At 37.7% G+C, this 23064-nt stretch overlaps 1 protein-coding gene across 1 annotated transcript in view; it reads right to left on the reverse strand.

Annotated features, from left to right (window-relative positions):
* The window catches only part of unc80 (unc80, NALCN channel complex subunit), a 1117323-nt gene that overhangs the window by 207432 nt on the left and 886827 nt on the right, over positions 1-23064 (reverse strand). Inside the window, exon 52 of the mRNA XM_067137759.2 lies at positions 10767-10970. Coding sequence (XP_066993860.2) covers positions 10767-10970 — 204 coding nt within the window. The remainder of the gene's footprint in view (positions 1-10766; positions 10971-23064) is intronic.

Below are 23064 nucleotides of genomic sequence, written 5' to 3' on the forward strand. Positions count from 1 at the left end.
TTTTCAACACTCGAAAACCCAAGCCAAGGTAAATAAAATCTGGCTTAAGAATGAAATAAGATTTTTATACAAGAAAAAATCTTTTTTAAATAACAAACTATATGAGACGCACCTTGAGACAGCACATTTACTTTCTAAAGCCCAATGGAATATTTTCCAAAGTAAAATTGCGGACAAACTGTTCTACATACTTGAACAAAAACAAGTAACACATGAGAAGAAACTCAACAACCTTAAAAATAACGCAAGGCTGAATAGTCCAACTACAGCATTTCCTAACGAATCGAGTACCCGTAACCTAGAGTCTTTAACAGAACATTTCCATCCCCCAGTAGTTAACTTAACAGAAATAACACTTTCGGACAAGGATAACGAGATCCTCGAAAAAGGACCAAAACACAATTGGCCCAATTCAAATAAAGTTAACATCGCTACCACACTAGTCATAGAATCCAAACAGCCATAAATAAAATACCTTTAGATGCACAAGATGAGGTTAGATTCGAGGTCAAACGAACTTTAAACAAAATCAATAACCTAAAAAACAGGACAACTGCTACTAATATTATTTCACATAAAAAAATCTTTGCAGAACGAGAACACATTAAAAAACTCGCGGATAAAATTAAAGTTCATAACCTTATCATCACAAAAGCTGACAAGGGTAATACAACGGTCATCATGGATAAAAACGATTATATCGAAAAAACAAAAAGTTTTTTCAATACTGGTTCTTTCTCCTTAGTCAAAAAAGATCCGACACAGCAAATCCAACGTCTCCTAAAACAAACTTTAAAAAATACATCATTCCTTTTTACAGAACATGAAAAAACGAGATTAATTAATATGAATCCCGGCCTGCCTACCGCTAAAGCTCTCCCCAAAATCCATAAGACCGACGTCCCCATACGCCCCATCATTAACTACAGACCTAGCCCATTATATAAACTGGCCCAATTCATACAAAAATTTCTTAGCAGAAACTATAAATTTCAGTCGAAAAAATCCGTAAAAAACACCACCGAACTAATTGAAAAACTGAATAAATTTGAAATACTGCCATTTCATACCCTTCACTCATTCGATATCAATAATATGTATCCCAGTATCAACACCAAAAAACTCCTTCCCATAATACTAAAAAACCTAAAAACATATAGTGGGCTAAGTAAACTAGAGATCCAAGACTTTATGCAGGTCCTAAAACTCGTAATACATAACAACTATTTCGCATTTGATAAATGCATTTACCAACAAGATGGACTGGCCATGGGGTCGCCGGCCTCAGGAATTTTGGCTGAAATTTACATAGATTTCCTAGAAGACACTGCAATTAACACTAGTAACACTTTTTCAAATATACACTTCTGGTCTAGGTATGTTGATGATACTCTAGTTATTCTAGATGATAGAACGGTTAATGCAGCCACTACTCTTAATAACTTAAACAAGATTGATCCTAATATAAAATTCACATTAGAATCTGAGTCCAATTACTCGATCAATTTTTTAGACCTTACAATTAAACGACATCCTTCTTCTTTAGAATACAATATCTACAGAAAACCAACCCAAACAGCGACCACTATCAGAAACGACTCTACACATCCACATGCACATAAATGTGCCACTTACTATAGCATGGTAGACCGTGCACTAAAAATACCCTTATCCAAGGAAAACCTAAAGAAGGAATTGAACACCATTCGGGCCATTGCTAAATTTAACGGTTATAATGCCTCATTCATAGAACGCATCATTAACAAATGTAAACATAGACTGAAGTCAACATTAACCAAAGAAAGACATAACCCTGCCCTATTCGCCACCTTCACCTTTAATGAAAATATACACAGTGTAACGAATATTTTCAAGAAACATAATATTAAAATTTCTTACAGAACCAGCAATAGAAACATAGATATAGTTCACAATTCCAAATCAGTTAACAGGTCTGACACTTATGCAATGTCAGGTGTTTACCGTTTTCAATGCAATAACTGTCTTTCCTCATATGTCGGACAGACCGGGCGCAGCTTCAAAGTTAGATACTTAGAACACGTTAATGCCATCAGATATAATAGATTTTCCGCAATAGGCCAACATATACATGACTTAAAGCATAATTTTACCACCATAGAACAAGACCTAGAAATTCTCAAAAACATAAATAAAGGCCCTTTACTCGACGTTACGGAGAACTGTTTTATTCACCTAGACCAATTTTTTAACCCTAACTTAAATCTTAACGAAATCTCAGAAAAATCCAGCATTCTTTTCGACTACCTAATAGAAGTCTTTAGAGGTATAAAAACCACGAGAGAAAAATCGATCTTTCACGCTCTCCACAGTACTCTTTTACGTCCCACACCACTGCCACTCCGCCCTCCTGACCCACCTTAAACTCTGCCTCCCTACCCCTCTCCTCTCCACTTCCCCTCCCCTCCCCACCCCTCTCACTCTAACTTCGCTACTCAGTCACACCTTCTCACTAGTCCAGAACTCTTCTTACACCACACACTCAGCACGCCAAACAAGGTGAGTCTCATATTCTATCACCCTTGACCGAACTCGATTTAGACTTCCATTTCACTAACTTAGTTTTTCTTTCCTCTCTTAAAGATTCACTACCCTGTTGAGCTGAGACTAATTTGAAGAGCAACCTTATTCAATCGCCCAACATCAGGTGTCCCGGCCTCGACAAAAAATTTTTTTTATTGGTTTGACTATATAACATCGGACCTGGACTTATGTGCCTGAAGTGAACAACAGAAGAGTGGACAATTTTACCATTTTATTTTTACCACATAGTTTTATCACCATATTCAGACTCTCATGCTCATAGCATCAGTTCAATTTTATGCATAATTTTTACCCATCAAACCACTATGTTTTATGTGTCACATCACGTCATCATATTTTACTCAAGTTTCTCCTAGCTTTTATGACAAAGCAGTTTACCATTTGTATTCAGCTATACAAGAGTTATTAATGTAAATCATTCATGACATGTACTTTGCCTATTTGTTGATCTTTGTTAGCTGATGATGACGCAGTGAGCGTCGAAACCGGTCCTTGTTATTCAATAAATATTATGTTGTGAACTTCTTATACAACACGTTTTGTATTGAAAAGGTTGAACCTCTTTGACATTTCAATTGTGAATCTCAGTTCAATACGGGAAAATGAAGTTTTTAACTTATAATGGTATCAGTTCGTCGCTGGCCAGCGTTAATCGCGGTACTCGAGTTTGCATCCCTGGGCATCGGAGCATTGTCTTCTGTTTGCCAAGCCACAACACACATCCCATGTTGACAGTTGCCTCATATGCCCGTAGCGCGTCTAGACCCATGATGATGTCATCCGTGACAGCGGCGACAAAGACCCAGACTCATAGGCATCGTCCCAGCGTCAGTTGAAGTATCACCTCCTTCAGGATAGGAATGGTGTCTCCTGAGGCCGATCGCAGCACGTAGGGGCAGTTGGGTTCCCTCTCTGGCTATCCCTCAGTGATGTCAGGCCTGGCGATGGTTAATGCCGCCCCCGTGTCTATCGTGGTCCGGCACGACCTGTCTCCGAGCAACCCGTTGGCAATAAAGCTACTGTGTTACACTCAGTGACCAAATCTAGAGTGAAACGAGGTTACGGTAATAACGGTGCCGACGAGCCCCACTCCTTGTCGGTCCTTACTCATTTCCCTGATCACGGGACGTCTCCACATGGCAGTTCCTCTGCAGGTGGCCACGCTCGCCGCAGTTCCAATAGGTGATCTCGTTGGTGTGTCGGCGTCTCAGCGGTGGCGTGCAAAGATCGGCAGGTCTCCGGCGCTTCCTCGCTTCTCACGTTTCCTATTCTTGGTGACGGTGCCACTGTTCTCTTCACTGCCTCCTCCCTCAGGGCTAACATCAAGACCTCTCTGAGGTTATGCTTGCCGCGGAGCATCAGATTTTGACGAATCTCAGCGTTGTGGAGCCCATCCATGAATGTATAGACTGCCTCCCGCCGAATGTGGTCCTGAGGCAGCCCATCCAGAGCCTTGTGGGCTAGCTGCTCTACATCTTGTGTGAATTCCTGCAGAGTCTCATTAGCGCGCTGGGTCCTCTTTTTCAGCTGGACTTTGTAGGCGGCTGCCAGCTGTCATATCGGCTGTCAAGCGCTCTAAAAATCTTGTCGTAGGTGGCACCTGGCTGGAGGCTGTGTAGCACTTCCGCTGCTGTTCCTTGCAGTCCGGTAATTAGGTGTAAAGCCCCTTCTTCTGATGTCCAACCATTGTGTCCGTACACGATCTCGAATTGGGTCTGGAAGGTCCTCAACGATGTGGTCCCATCGAAGCGTGGGGGTTTTACTTTCACGCTGCTGGAGCCGCTGTTGCAGCTGGTGGTCCTAGCATGAGTCTCCATGGCTGCCACGCTCGTACAAAGGGTGCTTACTTCCTCTTTCAGGTCTCAAACCCCTGACTCCATGGCATCTGTTTTTCAACCAGTTCCTGTATGTCCTGCATTATGTCACTCTTTAATTTTATTTCGAGAGAGCGTATTTCCTGTTCTAATTTACTTTGTCCACCCTTAAGTCCATATAATTTCAGTTTCAGTTTGCTCTTGATTTCATCCTGTTTGGATGAGAGATCGAAAAACTTATTGAGGAGAGCCTGAAACTGTTCGCTATTCATTTTACTATTTGCTAGAGATTGCTAGATACAAAATTACTGCTACCATTCAATCCTGATTCTGACACCAGTTGTGATGAGTTGGGGGGGTAGTCAGGTAAATTAACACTAGACTGGTAGCTTCTATACAAAGATTTATTAACTTATTCTAATCATCACTTACACCTCGGTACACAGTCAGGATTTCCGACTACACACTTCTCTAGATCTCTTTCCTGATGCAATTTTTGCCATCCACCGCTACACCACTCTCTAGTAGTTTTTTTCCTTCCCTCTGTTTTACCGACTACAGAGTCTAAGAGTAAACAGGCGGACCAAATGGTTACATCGCCAGACTCTCTCAAATTCCAACATGGCAGACACAGTAATCATTACAATATATATAAGAAAACAAAGGTACAATAATACTGCCTTGAGGAATTCCCCTCCTAATTATTACAGGGTCAGATAAAGCTTCGCATACTCTAATTCTCTGAAATTTTCTGTAAATATAGCAACCCATCAGTCACTCTTTTGTCTAGTCCAGTTGCACTCATTTTTGCCAGTAGTCTCTCATGATCCACCCTATCAAATGTTTTAGACAGGTCAATTGCGATACAGTCCATTTGACCTCCTGAATCCAAGATATCTGCTATATCTTGCTGGAATTCTACAAGTTGAGCTTCAGTGGAATAACCTTTCCTAAAACCGAATTGCCTTCTATCGAACCAGTTATTAATTTCACAAACATGTCTAATATATCAGAAAGAATGCTTTCACAAAGCTTACATGCAATGCATGTCAAACTGACTGGCCTGTAATTTTCAGCTTTATGTTTTTTACTCTTTTATTATACTCAGGAGCTACTATAGCAACTCTCCATTCATTTGGTATAGCTCCCTCATGCAAATAATAATAAAATAAGTACTTCAGATATGGTACTATATTCCAACCCATTGTCTTTAGTATATCCCTAGAGATCTTATCAATTCCAGCCACTTTTCTAGTTTTCTACTTTTGTATCTTATTGTTATCAAATTTAAACTTTATACTTCTTTAGCATTAGTCTCCTCCTCTATCTGGACATTATCCATGTAACCAACAATCCTTACATACTGTTGAGTGAATAGTTCTGCCTTTTGAATATCCTCACATACACAATCCCCTTGTTCATTAATGATTCCTGGAATGTTCTCCTTGGAACCTGCTTCTGCCTTGAAGTACCTATACTTACCCTTCCGTTTTTCACTAAAATTTGTATGACCGCCCATTATGCTTGCCATCATGTTATCCTTAGCTGACTTCTTTGCTAGATTAAATTTCCTAGTAAGTTCCTTCAATTTCTCCTTACTTCCACAGTCATTTTTAACTCATACTGCATACCATATACTGCTCATAGCTGTGCATGTCATCTACAGAACAATGAAGCCAGGACAACAATAGACTGACAAAGACATGTGGCTTTGAAACATTCTTCAAATATGTAGTATGCACGAAGAATGGGTTGTGCCACGAGTTTTTCAATGAAACAATAATCTTGTTGGATTGTCTATACAATGGTCCATACCCGTGAGAAATCAAAACAATCCAATTCAATGGTGAGCATCTGCTGTAAGAGACAACATTAAAATATATATTTTGGGTCTATGGCTGCTGATGATGGCCAACTTACTACACATGTCAATGCAAACATCAACACAGCCAAGATAAAGTGGGGAAATAATGACATGTGTCAACTGCAGTTGCCAGACAACAGCCCTCCTGATATCAAAACTGTGTTGCACCATTGTCTGTTCTTTTTTTTTTTTTTTTTTTTTACAATCTGCTTTATGTCCCAATGACACAGATAGGTCTTACGGCGACGATCAGATAGGAAATGGTGAGTGGGAAGGAAGCTGCCATGGCCTTAATTAAGGTGCATCCCCAACATTTTCCTGGTGTGAACATTAGCATCTCTATCTTCTTGGTAATATTATTCAGTGTTCTACTGTACATCTTCCATAGAGGGACTGCCTGGCCGAGGCGGTAAAAGCGTGCTCGGTTCGCCCGGAAGGACGTGGGTTCGAATCCCCGTCAGGAAGTCGTAAAATTTAAGAAACGAGATTTCCACTTCTGGAGGTGCATATGGCCCTGAGGTTCACTCAGCCTACCCAAAAAATGAGTACCAGGTTATTTCCTGGGGGCAAAGGCTGCCGGGCGTAGAGCTAACCACTCTACCTCTAAGCCATGGAAAAAGAAACATCTTCAGGGCTGCTGACAGTGGAGTTCGAACCCACTGTCTCCTGAATGCAAGCTCACAGCTGGGTACCCCTAACCACACAGTCAACTTGCTGTGTTAATTTTTGTTTTAAGGGACAAAATAACGTGAATATCAGACCTCCATTGTACTCTATAGTACTCTATAGTACAGTACCTCACTATGGAAGATGTAAAGAAAAGCAAAGCAAAGTTATCTCTGTACAGGCCATGAACGCCCTTGGAGGAGTGGAAGGTAAAGGCTTCCACCATTCGTAACCTCGGCACTTGATGGGGTAGAGTGGTTAGCTCTACGCCCAGCCGCCTTTGCCCCAGGAAATAACCTGGTACTCATTTTTTGGGTAGGCTGAGTGAACCTCAGGGCCATATGCACCTCCAGAGGTGGAAATCTTGTTTCTTAAATTTTACGACTTCCTGACGGGGATTCAAACCCACGTCCTTCCGGGCGAACTGAGCACGCTTTTACCGCCTCGGCCAGGCAGTCCCTCTATGGAAGATGTACAGTAGAACACTGAATAATATTACCAAGAAGATAGAGATGCTAATAAGGTCAGCTGGCGTCACTACGGTGGACTGTATTTCCAACATAGACATAAGATATTTTTAGTGTTGTGCTAATCTGAGAGACAACATAACCAAAGTTAATACAAGTATTTTGGTTCTTTGAGGAAATTCCAACCTTACAATATTATGATTACTTATTCCATTCAGATTAGCAAAGTTAATGGGACATGTTTCATCTCTTTAAGAGATGTCCTCAGCCATAAAAAGGAACAAAAACCAAAAAACAAAGATACACATACATTTTAAAAAACTACATTAAAATATTTTTAATATAACATATCTTAGTGTTTTGTGATAAGCCAGTCTTGAAGACTGTGCTCCTGTGGAGACATATAACATTTAAAGTAACATGCATTCAATTAAAAAGGATTCACAAATTGTGTCAAGTGTGTATAAAATCATGATTATTTGGTAGTCTTAAAAAAAAATATTCTTATAGTGCACTGATATGTATGAGACAAATTATGTAAAAATGTTACTCTGCCCTTAAAATTAAAATACTTTTGATCAGTTCGAAAATAATATTAACAGTACTTTTTTAATAATTGTTGACCGAAAATATTAAAATAACAGTTCCAACACATGTCTAGCAACCTGTAATTTAACTTTCTTGTTGTTAAATAAAATTGAGCTTGAATCCAGAGTGATCTTCTCTCAAAGATTTTTGTTACTTAAAAATGGAATTCTTCGGCATGGTTGAATTGGTGACTTCATACGTTGAAATCCAAAAATCAAACCCCAAACCCCATGGCACTACAGCCTTTGAAGGGCCTTGGCCTACCAAGCGACCACTGCTCAGCCCGAAGGCCTGCAGATTGCGAGATTTTGTGCGGTCAGCACAACAAATCCTCTTGGCCGTTATTCTTGGCTTTTGAGACCGGGGCCGCTATCTCACTGTCAGATAGCTCTTCAATTCTAATCATGTAGGCTGAGTGGACCTCGAACCAGCTCTAAGGTCCAGATAAAAATCCCTGACCTGGCCAGGAATCGGACCCGGGGCCTCCGGGTAAGAGGCAGGCACGCTACCCCTACACCACGGGGCCGGCCATACGTTGAAATGAAGAAGTTAAAGATTCCACTGAAGTTAAAAGGGACATTCTAGAAGAAAAAGAATTGTGAAAAATCTGAAAGAAGATTGAAAATTGTTTGTGCGATTGGAAATAACACAGTATAATAGTGAATTGCTCTCAGGCCCAGCATATATCAATTACCATATTTTCAGATATGCTGATCAAGAAATAACATTAGTTTTACCGTATCACCTAACATTGTTGAGATATTTGCATCACACCCTATAGCAGGACTGTTACTTTCTTTGGGAGCGGAAGGTGCTATTGTCTCCCTGTCTGGGCAACTTTCTTATTATAGCTCTTGGTTTTAATACTCTAAAAGGAAGTTGCCTATTCCATTAATAAGAAAGAAACATATGACAGTATGGAAACAATTCTTAAGGCTTTGAACTATATGGAACATGGGTGGCAGATTTGTGCAAATCTAAAAGTGATAGGTATGTTAACAGGAATGCAGCCAGGATTCACAAAATTTTGTTGTTTTCTCTATGGGTGGGACATTTGAGATAAGCATAATCATTATGAAATTAGAGAGTGGTTATCAAGAGAAAGTGTAGTATAAGAATGAGAAAGTGTTAAAAACTTGCCACTTGTTGATGACATTGAAATATTTTTTCCCCTTTTGCATATAAAACTGGGGTTGATGAAGAACTTTGTTAAGGCGATAGACAAATCAGGAAAGGTACTTGAATATTTAAGGGGAAAATTTCAAAGGTTGTGTGAGGCAAAATCGAAGGAAGGTATGTTCATAGGGCCACAAATATATGATCTCTTACATGATTCTGTATTCGAGGGGACTCTCATTCCTGTTGAAGAAAAAGCCTAGTTGCTTTCAAATTGGTTTGTGTTAATTTTAATAAAGAGCAGACAATTAAAGAGATGGTGGAAGATTTGCTGAGGGCTTACAAAGACACTGGGATGCAACCTGTCCCTTAAGATTCAATTCCTCCATTCGCACTTGAATTTCATTCCACCGAACCTTGGTGAGATCAGTGATGAGTATGGAGAAAGGTTCCATCAAAAGTGATTAGAAACGGGAAGGTGAACAAAGGGAAATCAGTATCCAACATGCTCGCCGATTACTTCTGGCAACTTATCCATGTGTCAAAGTGGAGCATGCACATGGGTCACGCTGGGCAGACCACCAAGATGGCTCCCAGCAGTAGAACAAGATCTGTCCCCTTACAAACGCCTAAATGGAAGAGTGGAGTTATTTATCTAGTTAGTGGTATCTATGGAGACCAAGAAAATATAGCGAGTGGGTGGTTGTTAGGGAAAAGTTAGCAACCAAAATACAGTCTTAGTAAGTTACCTATGGAGTAACTGTAGCAAACTTCAATATGGAGGCACTTAGGGCAAAGAAATTAAACCAAAATATGCCCTCAAATCAATTAAAATAAGCTGTAGACTCCTAAGATAATATGTTCACACAACCACCACACAAAAATTAATGCATAAAGAATCCCCGATACCCACTGACACTAGACAAAAGGGAATTGTGTTATAACAAGGAAAATACATTCCAAGTTATTCTTCCTTTCATTTTTGATCACTGGTATTAACTGCAGTTACCATTTTACTTCTATCACTATCAACATTCAATTAAAAATAACCGAAAACACAAAAGTAGTAATATATTTACATGTCTTATTTTATCTATTTTCTGTACAGATGTGAATAGAAAATATTCCTAACATACATAAACATGTGATGAGAACAGATATATACAACATTACTTTCTACAAAAATCATAAAACACGTGATTAAAATGAGCATTTAGCTCTCTTCTCATAAGAATAAACCCTCATGGATTAACGAATGACTTCAAAAGAAATAATTATTGTTTACAGCAATTTTTCAGTTAGGGTGAGAATATTTCAGATTCATCATTTATTTATGGAACCATCTTGAGTCACTTTACAACACAATGCAATATTTATTGTTGAGTAAGCTGGTGTACCAAACAATGTCAAAAATGCTACAAATATTATGAAACAAGAGATAGGCCTTAACAACATCTGAAAGAAAATACTAATGAAGGAAAAGTGAATAGAACAACTACAAAAATAAAATATGATCTGATATATCAATCAATGTAAAAAATGCTACAAATATTATAAACAAGTGATGATAAAATCTGAACGAAAATACTATTAAAGGAAACGTGAATAAAGCAACTACAAAAATAAAATATAAGTGACAACAGCAACATACCAAAGCAGATTAGTTACCCTGATGGATGGTTTCTTGAATATCTTATTGAAAGTCTTGTCAAGTCTTCTTAGGATAGTGATGAGAGCAGGTCGCATTGCTTCATTTGTCCATTCAGTAGAAGGCAAAATTTCATTTATGTAACGTTGAAGACCACGACAGCCCATTGTGTCTGGGTCATAGGGTGACACTTTTAAAAGACTGTGTGCCACATCGGCCAGACGCTGAAACATTGTACTTACATTAATGTAAACTGAACTAAATTATTCACATTCAGAATTTAAAAGGTTAGGTGTCACATTAGTATTGCTAAAATATGATATTTATCTGTATCTTAAATAGAAGATTATAATGGTTTGAAGCTAAAGCAAAATTAAATTTAGGTTACCTTTCATTAATATTATTATTAAAACATGAATATAATATATACCATATATATACACTCTGGACTATTTTGCTGTACACATGGCTTCCCTTACTGGCACTGTGCTTTAACGTGTCGTCGTTTGTTATCCGTTGAGGTACTGGGATGATACAAAAGAATGTTGAGTGTTATGTCTATGAGTGTGTTGTCCTTTGTTACCTGTTGAGGTCCAGGTTTGATACATAATGTTGGGTGTTATGTCTATGAAGTCTGAATATTTTAGTGTGTTGTCTTTTCTTACCTGTTGAGGTCCACGTTTGATACATAAGAATGTCAAGTATTATCAAATACAGTAGAGACAATATGCGACACTCAGCGAGATATTGAGGGACAGCTATTAGAGCTCTCTCTAGCGGATTGACCTGAGAACTACTGATTCTGTCATAAGAGCACGTGTATTTGTGTGTGAAGTTTTTGATGTTATGTGTTTTCAGTGAGTTGACATAGTAAACAGTAGTGTGTCATTCCTTGATATCTCCTCTCAACATGAGGGGAAAGGTATGTGCTGTCTTTGGCTGCAGTAACTATGAAGTAGAGAAGAATGCGCTGTCTTTCTTCCGTTCCCCTCATGACAAGAAAATGTAAGTAATGCTGTGTTTGCATATATATTCTTCCAGTGAGAGAGAGATTTTTATAGTACTTCATAATCTTCTGACCTGCTTGACTCATATTTTAACTGGCTTAAAATATAATACGCATATTTTATTGTATAGTGCAGCAGTTAACCTTCAATACCGATGTGTTGTAGGTGTGATCTGTGGGTTTGATTTAATTCAGGAAAATACATATGCATATGAGTGTGGCTGGTTGTGTTCCAAGTTACCCCATTTGGAATGCCATACTGCGTTGTCAAGCACTGAAGAAAATATGGGTGATTTAAGAAATGTACATATTTTGTTGAAACAATATGATGATACAAATTTGCTTTACCCTAATGTAATGGCATTATGGCAAGTATTGCTTATAGGAAAAGTTTGAATGTTTTTGAGGCTAAATTTATAGGTTTTCTTTCTGTTAGTAGGCTTCATGTTAAAAGGAAAATTGTCCAGCTCTTAATTGTAAATTCATTGAATCATGTGTGTAAGGAATGTTGCACATTATAAACTAATAAACATAAACCTTATAAACATTTTAACGTATGATTTTAATTGGACTTCATGCTTCACATCATGTTCACGCCGCACCATTTTAACATTGAAGATTGACAAGACGCCATCACGCCGCCTCACAGGATACAAAGACTTTTTATTTACTTATTTCAACATGTCCTTGCCTTATTTTTAATGTTTTGTATTTGTGACTGAAGATGTCCCATAAGAGGACGAAACATGTTTCACGAGTGTAATTTAATGTAGTCTTATTAATAAAGACAATTACAGTATTGTAAAGGTCTTGTTCTTCTGGTTCCTATCCGTTCCGGATGTTAGTAACCATCCAGGCTGTGCTCGTCCTGTCACTTGCGGCTCGAAAAAGCTCTGTAGATGTTTTAGAGGTCCATGTTCTGATGTTCTTAAGCCAGGATATTCTTCTTCAGCCAACGCTTCTTTTTCCTGGAATTTTTCCTTGCAGGATGGTCTGAAGGAGATAGGATCTGCTGTTGTTCCGCATGATGTGTCGCAGGTACTGGATCTTTCTTGCTTTCATGGTGGTCAATACTTCTTTCTCTTTCTTCATTCTTCGTAGAATCTCGACATTTGTGTCATGCAATGTCCACGGTATTCTTAACATTCTTCTATATAGCCACATCTCAAAAGCCTCCAAGCGTTTACCCAATGATTCTGTCAGAGTCCATGTTTCAACACCATAGAAGAGAGTGGAGAACACATAGCAGCTTAGAAGTCTGATCTTCGTCGACATTTCTAACCCGTGATTCTTAAACAGATTACTCATCTTATTGAAAACAGCCCTGGCTTTTCCAATTCGGGTCTTCACCTCATCAGAAAGATCCCATTGGTCATTTATGGTGGTACCAAGATACATGTGTTTATGGACTTGTTCAATGTTGTTCTGGCCTATCTTAAGATGACATGTAAGAACCTTGTTTTTACTGATTATCATTGTTTTAGTTTTTTGAGTGTTGACATCTAGACCATATTCAGAGCTCTTTTGTGTAAGTCTACCTACAAGGTACTGTAAACTATCCTCACTATCAGAAAAGACGACTTTGTCGCTGGCATATTGGATGTTGTTGATATATTTGCCGTTTAAGAGCACTCCCATCTCCACTTCATCAAGAGCTTCCTTAAAGATGCGTTCTGAATAGATGTTGATATTTGAATTTAGCGCGAATTTTCAGGTCAAGCCACTAGGAGTGCCACTTGTGACTTGTCTCCCATTTTAACAAGGCTAAATCCAGAAGTGTCGCGTATTGTCTCTACTGTATTTGGTATTATGTCTGTGAACTGTGGATAAATTAGTGATCCAGATTTCAGAGAGATACCGTAAGCAACACAGGTGTTTACATCCAGCACATCACATTAGAATAACTGATAATAATTTTTTATTTCACAAGAAAAATAACATGAGTCCTGGACCAATAGTATGATTAATTAACAAATTATGCCTATGTCCTATTAAATCTTGCATGTCGTCATTTCAAAAATCGATTAACAAAATTAAAGCAAGGAACTTCACGTTAAAAACCATCTAAAAAAGAAGACATGATCAAGAGCAAAAACTAAAGCAAAGAACTTGACAAGAGCCAGACAGTCTAAATGTAACAAAACATGCAACAAAGACACAATAAAGCACAGTGCAAGTAACAAAAGTTGTGCACGATATACGTATATACATTACAAGTGATAAGCTTTAACAGCTTCATTTCAAGTAATACTAATATACTGTAATGGTGATAGCTTTATAAATAAAGATCCTGATAAACTGGAGAGTTTTTAAGATTTTCAGCATTAAGTTGGCTAGCCTGCCAAGTTGCAGCTCTGACTAGAGCAAGCACAATTAACAAACAACATATCATTAGCATGTGGGAAGTGAAAAAACAACTTGAAAAATTCAAAGCTTGAGGGCCACCAAGGGGTTAGTTTTGTGGAGAGGAGGCACAAGGGCCCAGGACAAGTAAGACAAAGGCAAGTAATGCAAGAATAAATATATTTTTAACATCAAAGTTGGCTGTGTAACTATGTAAACTGGCAGGAAAACTTACAATTCCAGAATTTACAAAACAGAAATTCCCAGGCATACATGTACAATCTTTTGAATATTCTGTAAGAGGGATATAAAGAGTACATCGTTTGGTTGCTCATGGATTTGGGACTCTTAAAGCAGAGGTAAAGCTTTGAGAGAGCATTACAAAGCTAATCCAAATAGCAATACAATAAAAGGGGAGGGGCTCATAACTAATATCTTCTCCTAATAGTACATTTATACAAAATCTATGGTAATTATTGCTGATCCACGCCATAACAACAAGCAACATGGTTACAATAAATTAAGAGTGATATAAATCAAATTTACACCATTAAAATTGCATAATGGCAAGGATATGATATCCCAAGACTTAATACATCAAGGAGCTTAATTATCGTAAAAAATCAGGAGTAACAACAAACGTTCTAAATTTTCAACAGGAGCGACCCACAAGGGTATACCATGGCTATGAAAAGTAGTCCATAGAATTGGTTTTCCTTTGTTAACAAGGCTCAGAAATTATTACTTAGCACATTTACAACTAGTTTGTAATGAATTTCCCTCAATGTTACACAATGGTAAGTTTTCAAAAGAATACCGAGAAGGAAGGAAACACAGTAAGAGGGAGAAGATATCATGGAAGGAAAGACACAACTAGAAAAGGGGGAAAGGTGCGAGTCCAGAAGGGGAATCATGCATCGACCTGTGTATGCTTTGAAATAGACCCACTAGTATGAGCGCAAAATTTGTTTGTCCATTGCATAATGTTTCCGATGTAGTACTGTATTTTCCATGAAGCATAACAAGCAGAAGTTTCAAGATTTTAAGCTCAATGCGGATTATCACTGTAACACATGGTTATCCAAAACTTATCCAACCCCTGATAATATGAAAATCCACAGCCTGTTTCCAGTCATTTGACTGGGTCAGGAATGGAATGAATGAAGCCCCATCTAGCGGCAAGGTTAGGAAATGTGCCGGCTGCCGAAGCCTGTCGCACTCCTCTGGGGCAATGATAAATGATTGACAAATGAAATGAAATGTCAATGGAGAGTGTTGCTGGAATGAAAGATGACAGGGAAAACCGGAGTATCCAGAGAAAAACCTGTCCTGCCTCCACTTAGTCCAGCACAAATCTCACATGAAGTGACCAGGATTTGAACCACGGTATCCAGCGGCGAAAGATTCACAAAAGACAGAAAGGTGACAGAAGACAAAACAGATAAAGATCTCTCTCACCCTCTCACCTGATGATGGGAGATAATAGGTATCCAGAAGAAGAGTACCACCAGCTCTATTCAGTATCAGTACCCATCTGAACAGGAACTGTCTGAATTAGGGAGAAGCCTCTTTATGTATTGCGAGGAGAAAGGTTAGAGAAGGTTCGAGATAGTGAACACTTGATTTCCAGTCACATCACATGATGATAGGCCAATGACCTTGATGTTAGGCCTCTTTAACCCATGATTACTAAGCTCTTCTATGAAGTACGTTATCACTAAGCATTCGTCTACGAGACTAAAAAAAAAAAATTTCTGTAACTCTTAGAGTTACTTTATTTAAAACTTAATAACTAACCCAGCATGTAATACATTCTGTGTACAGACAGATTTTCCCATTTTTCACAAACTTGTAACATTTCAACATTCAGCACATGTTGTTGATCGATGGTCACCGCACATGGCTCCATAGCAAACAGTACAATAAATCTGTGTCATTCTTCGTAGCTTTGAAGGACAAAATGCATATATTTTCTTTTTGCCAAGTTTTGCTTGGTCTGGCCTGTGTACTATATGATTTTCATTGATAATCTCGCAGATCATACCACGTAATGACCGCTGCAAATTTGGTTGCATAAGGCAGAGCTGGAGGTGAGATCTCATCAGGTCACCGCTTAACTGCTGCGCGAATGCCCTTCTCAAGATAGGCTTTTCTCCCTCGGAGGATGTTGGGTCAGAACAAAATATATCCATTCACTAAGAACATATTGATCATAATGAAGAATACACACAGAGGCCAGTGCTGTGTCCTTCTACTGCAGTTCATACTGCAACACATTTGTACAAAAGAGTCTGTTGCAACTTTTGTTTCATTATAAATTCAATTGCTGCAGGTTTGCCACTGTTATCCCTCATTTCTATGTCCTCATGAGTAGTGAATAATAGAACAATGACTTTCCCCTCCTTTGGTTTATACGATACAAGATTTTTTGGTACATCAAAACAAAACATTGACGTGCCAAATTTTTGCTTCTTCAATTCAAGGAGCTCAGGAGGTATCTCGCGTTTATTTTCTTATTGTTCCTATAACTGTCAAAGAGTAAGGTAGTTTCAAAAGGTCTTTAGCCAGTGGGATGGAGGTAAACCAATTATCCATGGTTATATTCCTATTCGAACCACGGATGGTCACAATTTTACGAAATAATGAGTGAGAGGATGACCAGACATATTCATATTATTCCCCAAATATGGCTTAGTGTCAGTTATATATTTGGTCCCAACATCGTTCAACATAACAATCTTAATTCCACATTTTGTGGGTTTATTGGGGATGTACATCCTGAAAGTACAATGTCCACGAAATCCAACGAGTTGTTCGTCAATAGTTGTGTAACTTTCTGGTTTGTATAAGTCTCGACAGTTCTTGATAAACTGACCCCACACTTCTCGAATGGCTGCAAACTTGTCACTTGCTCGTCTCTCTACACTAGTAGATTTATCGTCAAATCTAAGACACTTCAACAGATAATCAAAACACTCACTAGACATTGTGCCTTATTTCTGTAACCACAGAAAGTTGGATCAAACAGCTCTTGTGTAGGAAGATGATTGGTTTTCATGGCTGCTGATAACACAAGTATACCAAAAAAGAGCGTTGATTTCTTCCCTGCTTGTTTGAGAAATTGTTGCACTAGCTGTAGCGCAGTTACAAGTCTGAACTTGTACTTCCTTATTTGTGTGTTGTACCAATTACAGTGGAACCTCGATTATCCATTCCCGGAAACTACGTTTTTCCGGAATATGCATTCAAATTACGTGGTCCCGTGAGCATCGTAATTAAATCACGTTGTAAAAATTCTGCATCATCTGTTCCTCGAAGGAAGGATTTCCCGGATCAACCGTCCAGAAATTTCAGTCCCATCAATGCTAAATCCTCGATCAATCGTTTCTTAATAAACTGCATATCACAAAAGGTTGGCTATGGCATACTTATGGATCTTGGCGTTAACGCCCCGTCATTGTGATAATTTAGAGCAAGTACTGTACTGGAAAAGCAATCGGTGGTGAATTTGCATAAGGAACCATCTTAGCATTGCATTCGGGTGGTACTGTTTAGAGAATCTCGGAAATCATAAAGCAGAGAGTAGCCACAACAATTCTAAGGAGACACGGTGTATTTCGACAGCTCTGCTTGAAGACGGAACGAGTTTCGTTTAATGTTTGCACTTATAAAACGTCCTCATTATGTCCAGGGTGAGATGTTTATATTTTTACTTTTTTTCAATCATACTGTAGAGTAACTGGGCTTTCAGGCAGGAATCGAAAATGCTCCTTCTTAACACAAATTTATTATTTTAATATTATCATAGGCCTACACGATTATGTTATCGAGATCAGAACAGATGTTGCACCTTACATTAAAAAAGAAAGCCATGGGAGGTCTTGGGATTGCCTATTACTGTTTTGGTCCTAATATAAGACTGGGAATTTTACGTTTTTGTGTTAAAATGCCAAAAACCGCAGTCGTTTTATTTGCGCAGGTTACATTTAAATGATTTGTATCATTTCCAACTCGTACTGGTAGTGACATGTGCAGCGAGCGCGCTTTCCAGATGACCTCAAGGTAACGAATAATCGTAATTTATGAAGTTTTGATGATATTTTTTTTCTCTTCCCAATTTGATTGGATTAGTGACGGGCACATTGAATAAAGGACCATCTTAGCATTGCATTCGGGTGGTACTGTTTAGAGAATCTCGGAAATCATAAAGCAGAGAGTGGCCGCAACAATTCTAAGGAGACACGGTGCATTTCGACAGCTCTGCTTGAAGAGAATATAATGCATTCGGGAACTTTTGAGAATCGATACTTACATTTGAAACCATGTTTTCAAATTCAACATAACCTTTAGAAGTCATTGTAGGCCTAATTTACGGGGTACAAGATATTGAGAAACTGACAACGAACAGTAACTTATATTATATCGGAGACCAAATTACAATGAAAGATTAAGAAAAGAAGGGATTTCGCCATCATGTTGGGCGCTTTTGTATCTAATGTGCTTTATTTTATTAGTTGAGAGATTTAAAAACTACTTGTGGTCGAATCTCGTTTGGCTTGGCGTTATTAGGTTTTTCGAAGCGTTTGGGTAATCAAAGTTGCTGAACTGAAACAAGTTTTCATGGGAAACTGACAAAGATTCCCCTGTAGAACTGAATATAAAAGTATCAAGATTTTGAACTCGCATACGAGTAATTAATGCGGTTTTGCGGTCTAACATGCCTGTCTCTCATCCAGAGGGCCTGGGTTCGATTCCGGCCAGGTCAGGCAATTTTACCTGGATATAAGGGCTGGTTCCAGGTCCACTCAGCCTACGTGATTACCTTTAATTGAGGAGCTATCTAATGGTGAGATGGCGACCCCGATCTAGAGAGCCAGGAATATCGGCCGAGAGAATTCGTCGCACTGACCATACGTCACCTCGTTATCTGCAGGCCTTTGGCTGAGCAGCGGTCACTTGGCAGGCAAAGTCCCATTGGGGCTGTAGTTTGGTTTGGTTTAGGAGTTTTTGTAAGTTTATAATTATACATATTCCATTTTTGTGATGTTTAGTCAAATTGTTGATGGTTTTAATTCATTCCCGGATTTTCCGTTTTCCCGTGTTGTACATTTTATTTTCATGGTCCCTAGAAAAAAGGAGAATCAAGGTTCCACTGTAATATAAAATGAAATCGTTAGAGAATAAAGAAAACAATTCCAAGGGTGTTGAAACATTTCTATCTTCGCCATAAGACCTATCAGTGTTGGTGCGATGTGTGGCCACTAAAGAAGATTTTATTACAATAAAATTTATTATAGCCACCTATTCAATACAATTCACCGTTTATGGTGATTAAATTCTAAGTGATTTGTATACACTACATAGGTACATGTTTCACCCTGTTTTTGGGCATATTCAGCATATTGTCAATCTTAAGGTCAAGACCCAGGTCTTGTCTTTGTTATTGGAACCAATATGTACAAATATGAACTTATTTTAAGAATCTTTCTACTTTTTACACACACACACACACAAAAAAAAAAAGGGGAGGGGGGAACCTTACTCTAGGTAATATGTACAGAAATTACAAAAATGTGCAAATTCAATTAAAACAAAATTTGTTACATGAATACATTTAAATTATCTAACAATTTACATGTCAATTAATCAATACTGATCTGCATTTAGGGCAGTCACCCAGGTGGCAGATTCCCTATCTGTTGCTTTCCTAGCCTTTTCCAAAATGGTTTCAAAGAAATTGGAAATTTATTGAACATCTCCCTTGGTAAGTTATTCCAAGTTATTACGAACTGTACAAAGCAACAATTGGATCACTTCATCATTGGATGAACCGTTAGGTTGGTAGTTTATTTTTATTCACCTATGCCATTAATTTGGCAGCAACAAAATAGGAATCATAGTTTGTTGTCATTCCTGCGAAGCTTGAAATATCCCATGAGGAAAGAAGCACAGTAGGTTTTCTTTTGCTATTATAATGAATTCAGCAATTTTGTGGATTAAAGTTCGTGTATGTTGGAGTGCTTTATCCATTGTCATACGGCAGTTAGCTGTTCCTCTATGAAGTGTTTCTTGGATACTTTTTAGATTAATGTTATCGGTGTTTCATTGTTTTGCCATGAGATTGTTAATGTATTTTTTCTGTAAATAAATAGAAGAAAAATAAATTTAGAACTATGAATGTTATAACCCGCATTAATAATAATAGCATGAATTCCACGATTGTGGTTGAACTTACATTTTCAATCTGAAGTTAGCTGGATCCACTTGTTCCGGTTTGGCAGCAACAAAATAGGAACCTAGTTGTTGTCGTTCTTGCAAAGCTTGAAATATCCCATGAGGAAAGAAGCATAGTAGGTTGTTACTATTATAAGGAATTAAGCAATTTTGTGGATTAAACTATGTGTATGTTGGAGTGCGTTATCCAATGTAATTCTGTAGTTAGCTGTTCCTCTATGAAGTGTTACTCGGATGCTTTTTAGACTGATGTTATCGGTGTTTCATTGTTTGATGAAGGGATTATTAATGTATATTGCCTGTAAAAAAAAAAAAAAAATAGAAGAAAAAAGAAATTTAGAACTATGAATGTGTTAAAACCTGCTTTAATAAATAATAGTGTAAATCCCATGATTGTGGTAGAACTTACATTTTCAGTCTGACGTTAGGTGGATCCACTTGTTCTGGTTGCGTCTCTACACCTAACCTTTCTACTTCTAGTGAAATACTGATGCAGGAGCGGATGGGTGGATCATAGAGGGGGATGGGAAGTGGGTTGTGCTTTGTGTGCATGTGTTATTGCTAAGGAGGTGTTGCCCAAACTGGTGTGGGCAGGTCTAAGATTAGGCGTGGTAATTGGGACATTTGAGTGCTGTGGTTGGAAAATAATAGGGACCTTGTTATGATTTACAGTTTGGATCAACCTTGGAGTTATCCCATATAATAGATTTTTGTTGTCAATGATGTCATTAAGATTAATTTCTTTATTATAGGTTTGGTCCAAAAAATGTATAAGTTCTCCATTTCACTCAATAATATCCCCTTGTCTAAGTATCTAACAATGGTTAAATCTTTCACAATTGAAGTGAATTTGTGTCCCATTTCTTTCACATGGTGGCTCATGGCTGAATACTTGTTATGTTTGGAGGTGTTTAGTGTTCCAAATACCTTGTATAAAAGCTTCTCCCAGTATGACCCAGATACGTGAACCCACATTGTGTGCACGTTAGTGTATAAACTCCAGATCTTGAGTAAACATTTCTATTATTGACTTTATTATGGTTAAAAAATATGTTTTGGTTATTATTTACTGTCCTGAAAGCTATACTGATGTTATGTTTTTTAGAACATTCATGATTTGGTGAATAGCCAGGTTGTTATATGTAAATGTGGTGTAATTTTTCTTAGATTTATCTGGTACTAAATTGGAGGATAGTTTAATTTTTATTTTATTAATTAATCGATTGACTATACTTATTTTAAAACCATTGAAATAAGCTAATTGTCTTATATATTTTAGTTCTGTTTTTAAATTATTCAGAGAAAGTGGAAGTTTTAGAGCCCTATATATATTAACCTATGAAAAGTGGCTTGTTTTTGAGACTTAGGGTGCAGGGATGAATCTTTAATAGTTAAGGGTGAATGAGTAGGTTTCCTATAAATATGAAATTCAAAGGTGTTACACAAACACATAATTGTTAGATCTTTGACTTCTTCTTCTTCTTCTTTGGTAAATTTAAAATTAGGCTCTATTTTGTTTAATGAATCTAGTATTTCATCACTATTAGTAATGTCTTGTTTATAACCACAAAAGTGTCGTCAACAAATCTAAGCCATAAACAAATGCCCTTTATTTGTAAAATTATTTTTGTATGGTTTACCGAATCCATTGTAAATATCGGCTAGAATGCCAGAAAACGGGTCCCCCCATTGCTAAGCCTTTTTGCTGATAATATTTCCCATTAAAAGAGAAGTAATTATTATTTAGAACAAAATTTAATACCTTCATGAATTCTTCTTTTTCCATTTTACTAAGGCCGCTGTGTTTATTGATGGTATCTTGGATAATTTTGACAGTTTCTTTAGTAGGGATGTTTGGGAACATGTTTGTGATATCATAAGAGTATATAATATGGTTAGGTTGCAGATTAAACTTTTTCAGAATTTTACCAAAATTAATTGAATTTTTCAATGGGTATTTATTGCTGAATACATAATGCATTTTTAAGAAACCATGAATGAATTTCGTTACATTGTAGGTGGCGCTGTTTCCACAGTTTATGAAGGGACGCATTGGAGTGTCCTTCTTCTGAATCTTCGGTGAGGCTCTAGCGGTTGGGATCTTTGGGTTCATGTTGAACAGTTTCTGTTGTTCTTGTTCACTGGAATGAAAATTAGATTTTATTAAAGTTTTTAAATTTCATTGAATTTTTAAAGCAGGGTCCTTGTTGACTATCGAACAATTCTTATCATTAAAGCATTCTGCACTTTAATGCATCCGCTCCCTCATCAGTATTTCACTAGAAGTAGAAAGGTTAGGTGTTCAGACACAACCGGAACAAGTGGATCCTGCTAACATCAGACTGAAAATGTTAGTTCTACCACAATCATGGGATTTACACTATTATTTATTAATGCAGGCTTTAACACATTCATAATTCTAAATTTCCTTTTCCTTCTATTTATTTACAGACAATATACATTAACAATCTCATGGCAGAACAATGAAACACCAATAAAATTAATCTAACAAGCATCCAAGAAACACTTCATAGAGGAACAGCTGACTACTGTAAGACATTGGATAATGGACTCCAACATACACGTAGTTTAATCTACAAAATTGCTTAATTCCTTATAATAGTAACAACCTACTATGCTTCTTTCCTCACAGGATATTTCAAACTTTGCAAGAACGAAAACAACTAGGTTCCTATTTTGTTGCTGCCAAACCGGAACAAGTGGATCCAGCTAAT

The sequence above is a fragment of the Anabrus simplex genome, chromosome 1 (assembly GCF_040414725.1).
Source record: "Anabrus simplex isolate iqAnaSimp1 chromosome 1, ASM4041472v1, whole genome shotgun sequence".
NCBI classification, from domain to species: Eukaryota; Metazoa; Arthropoda; class Insecta; order Orthoptera; family Tettigoniidae; genus Anabrus; species Anabrus simplex.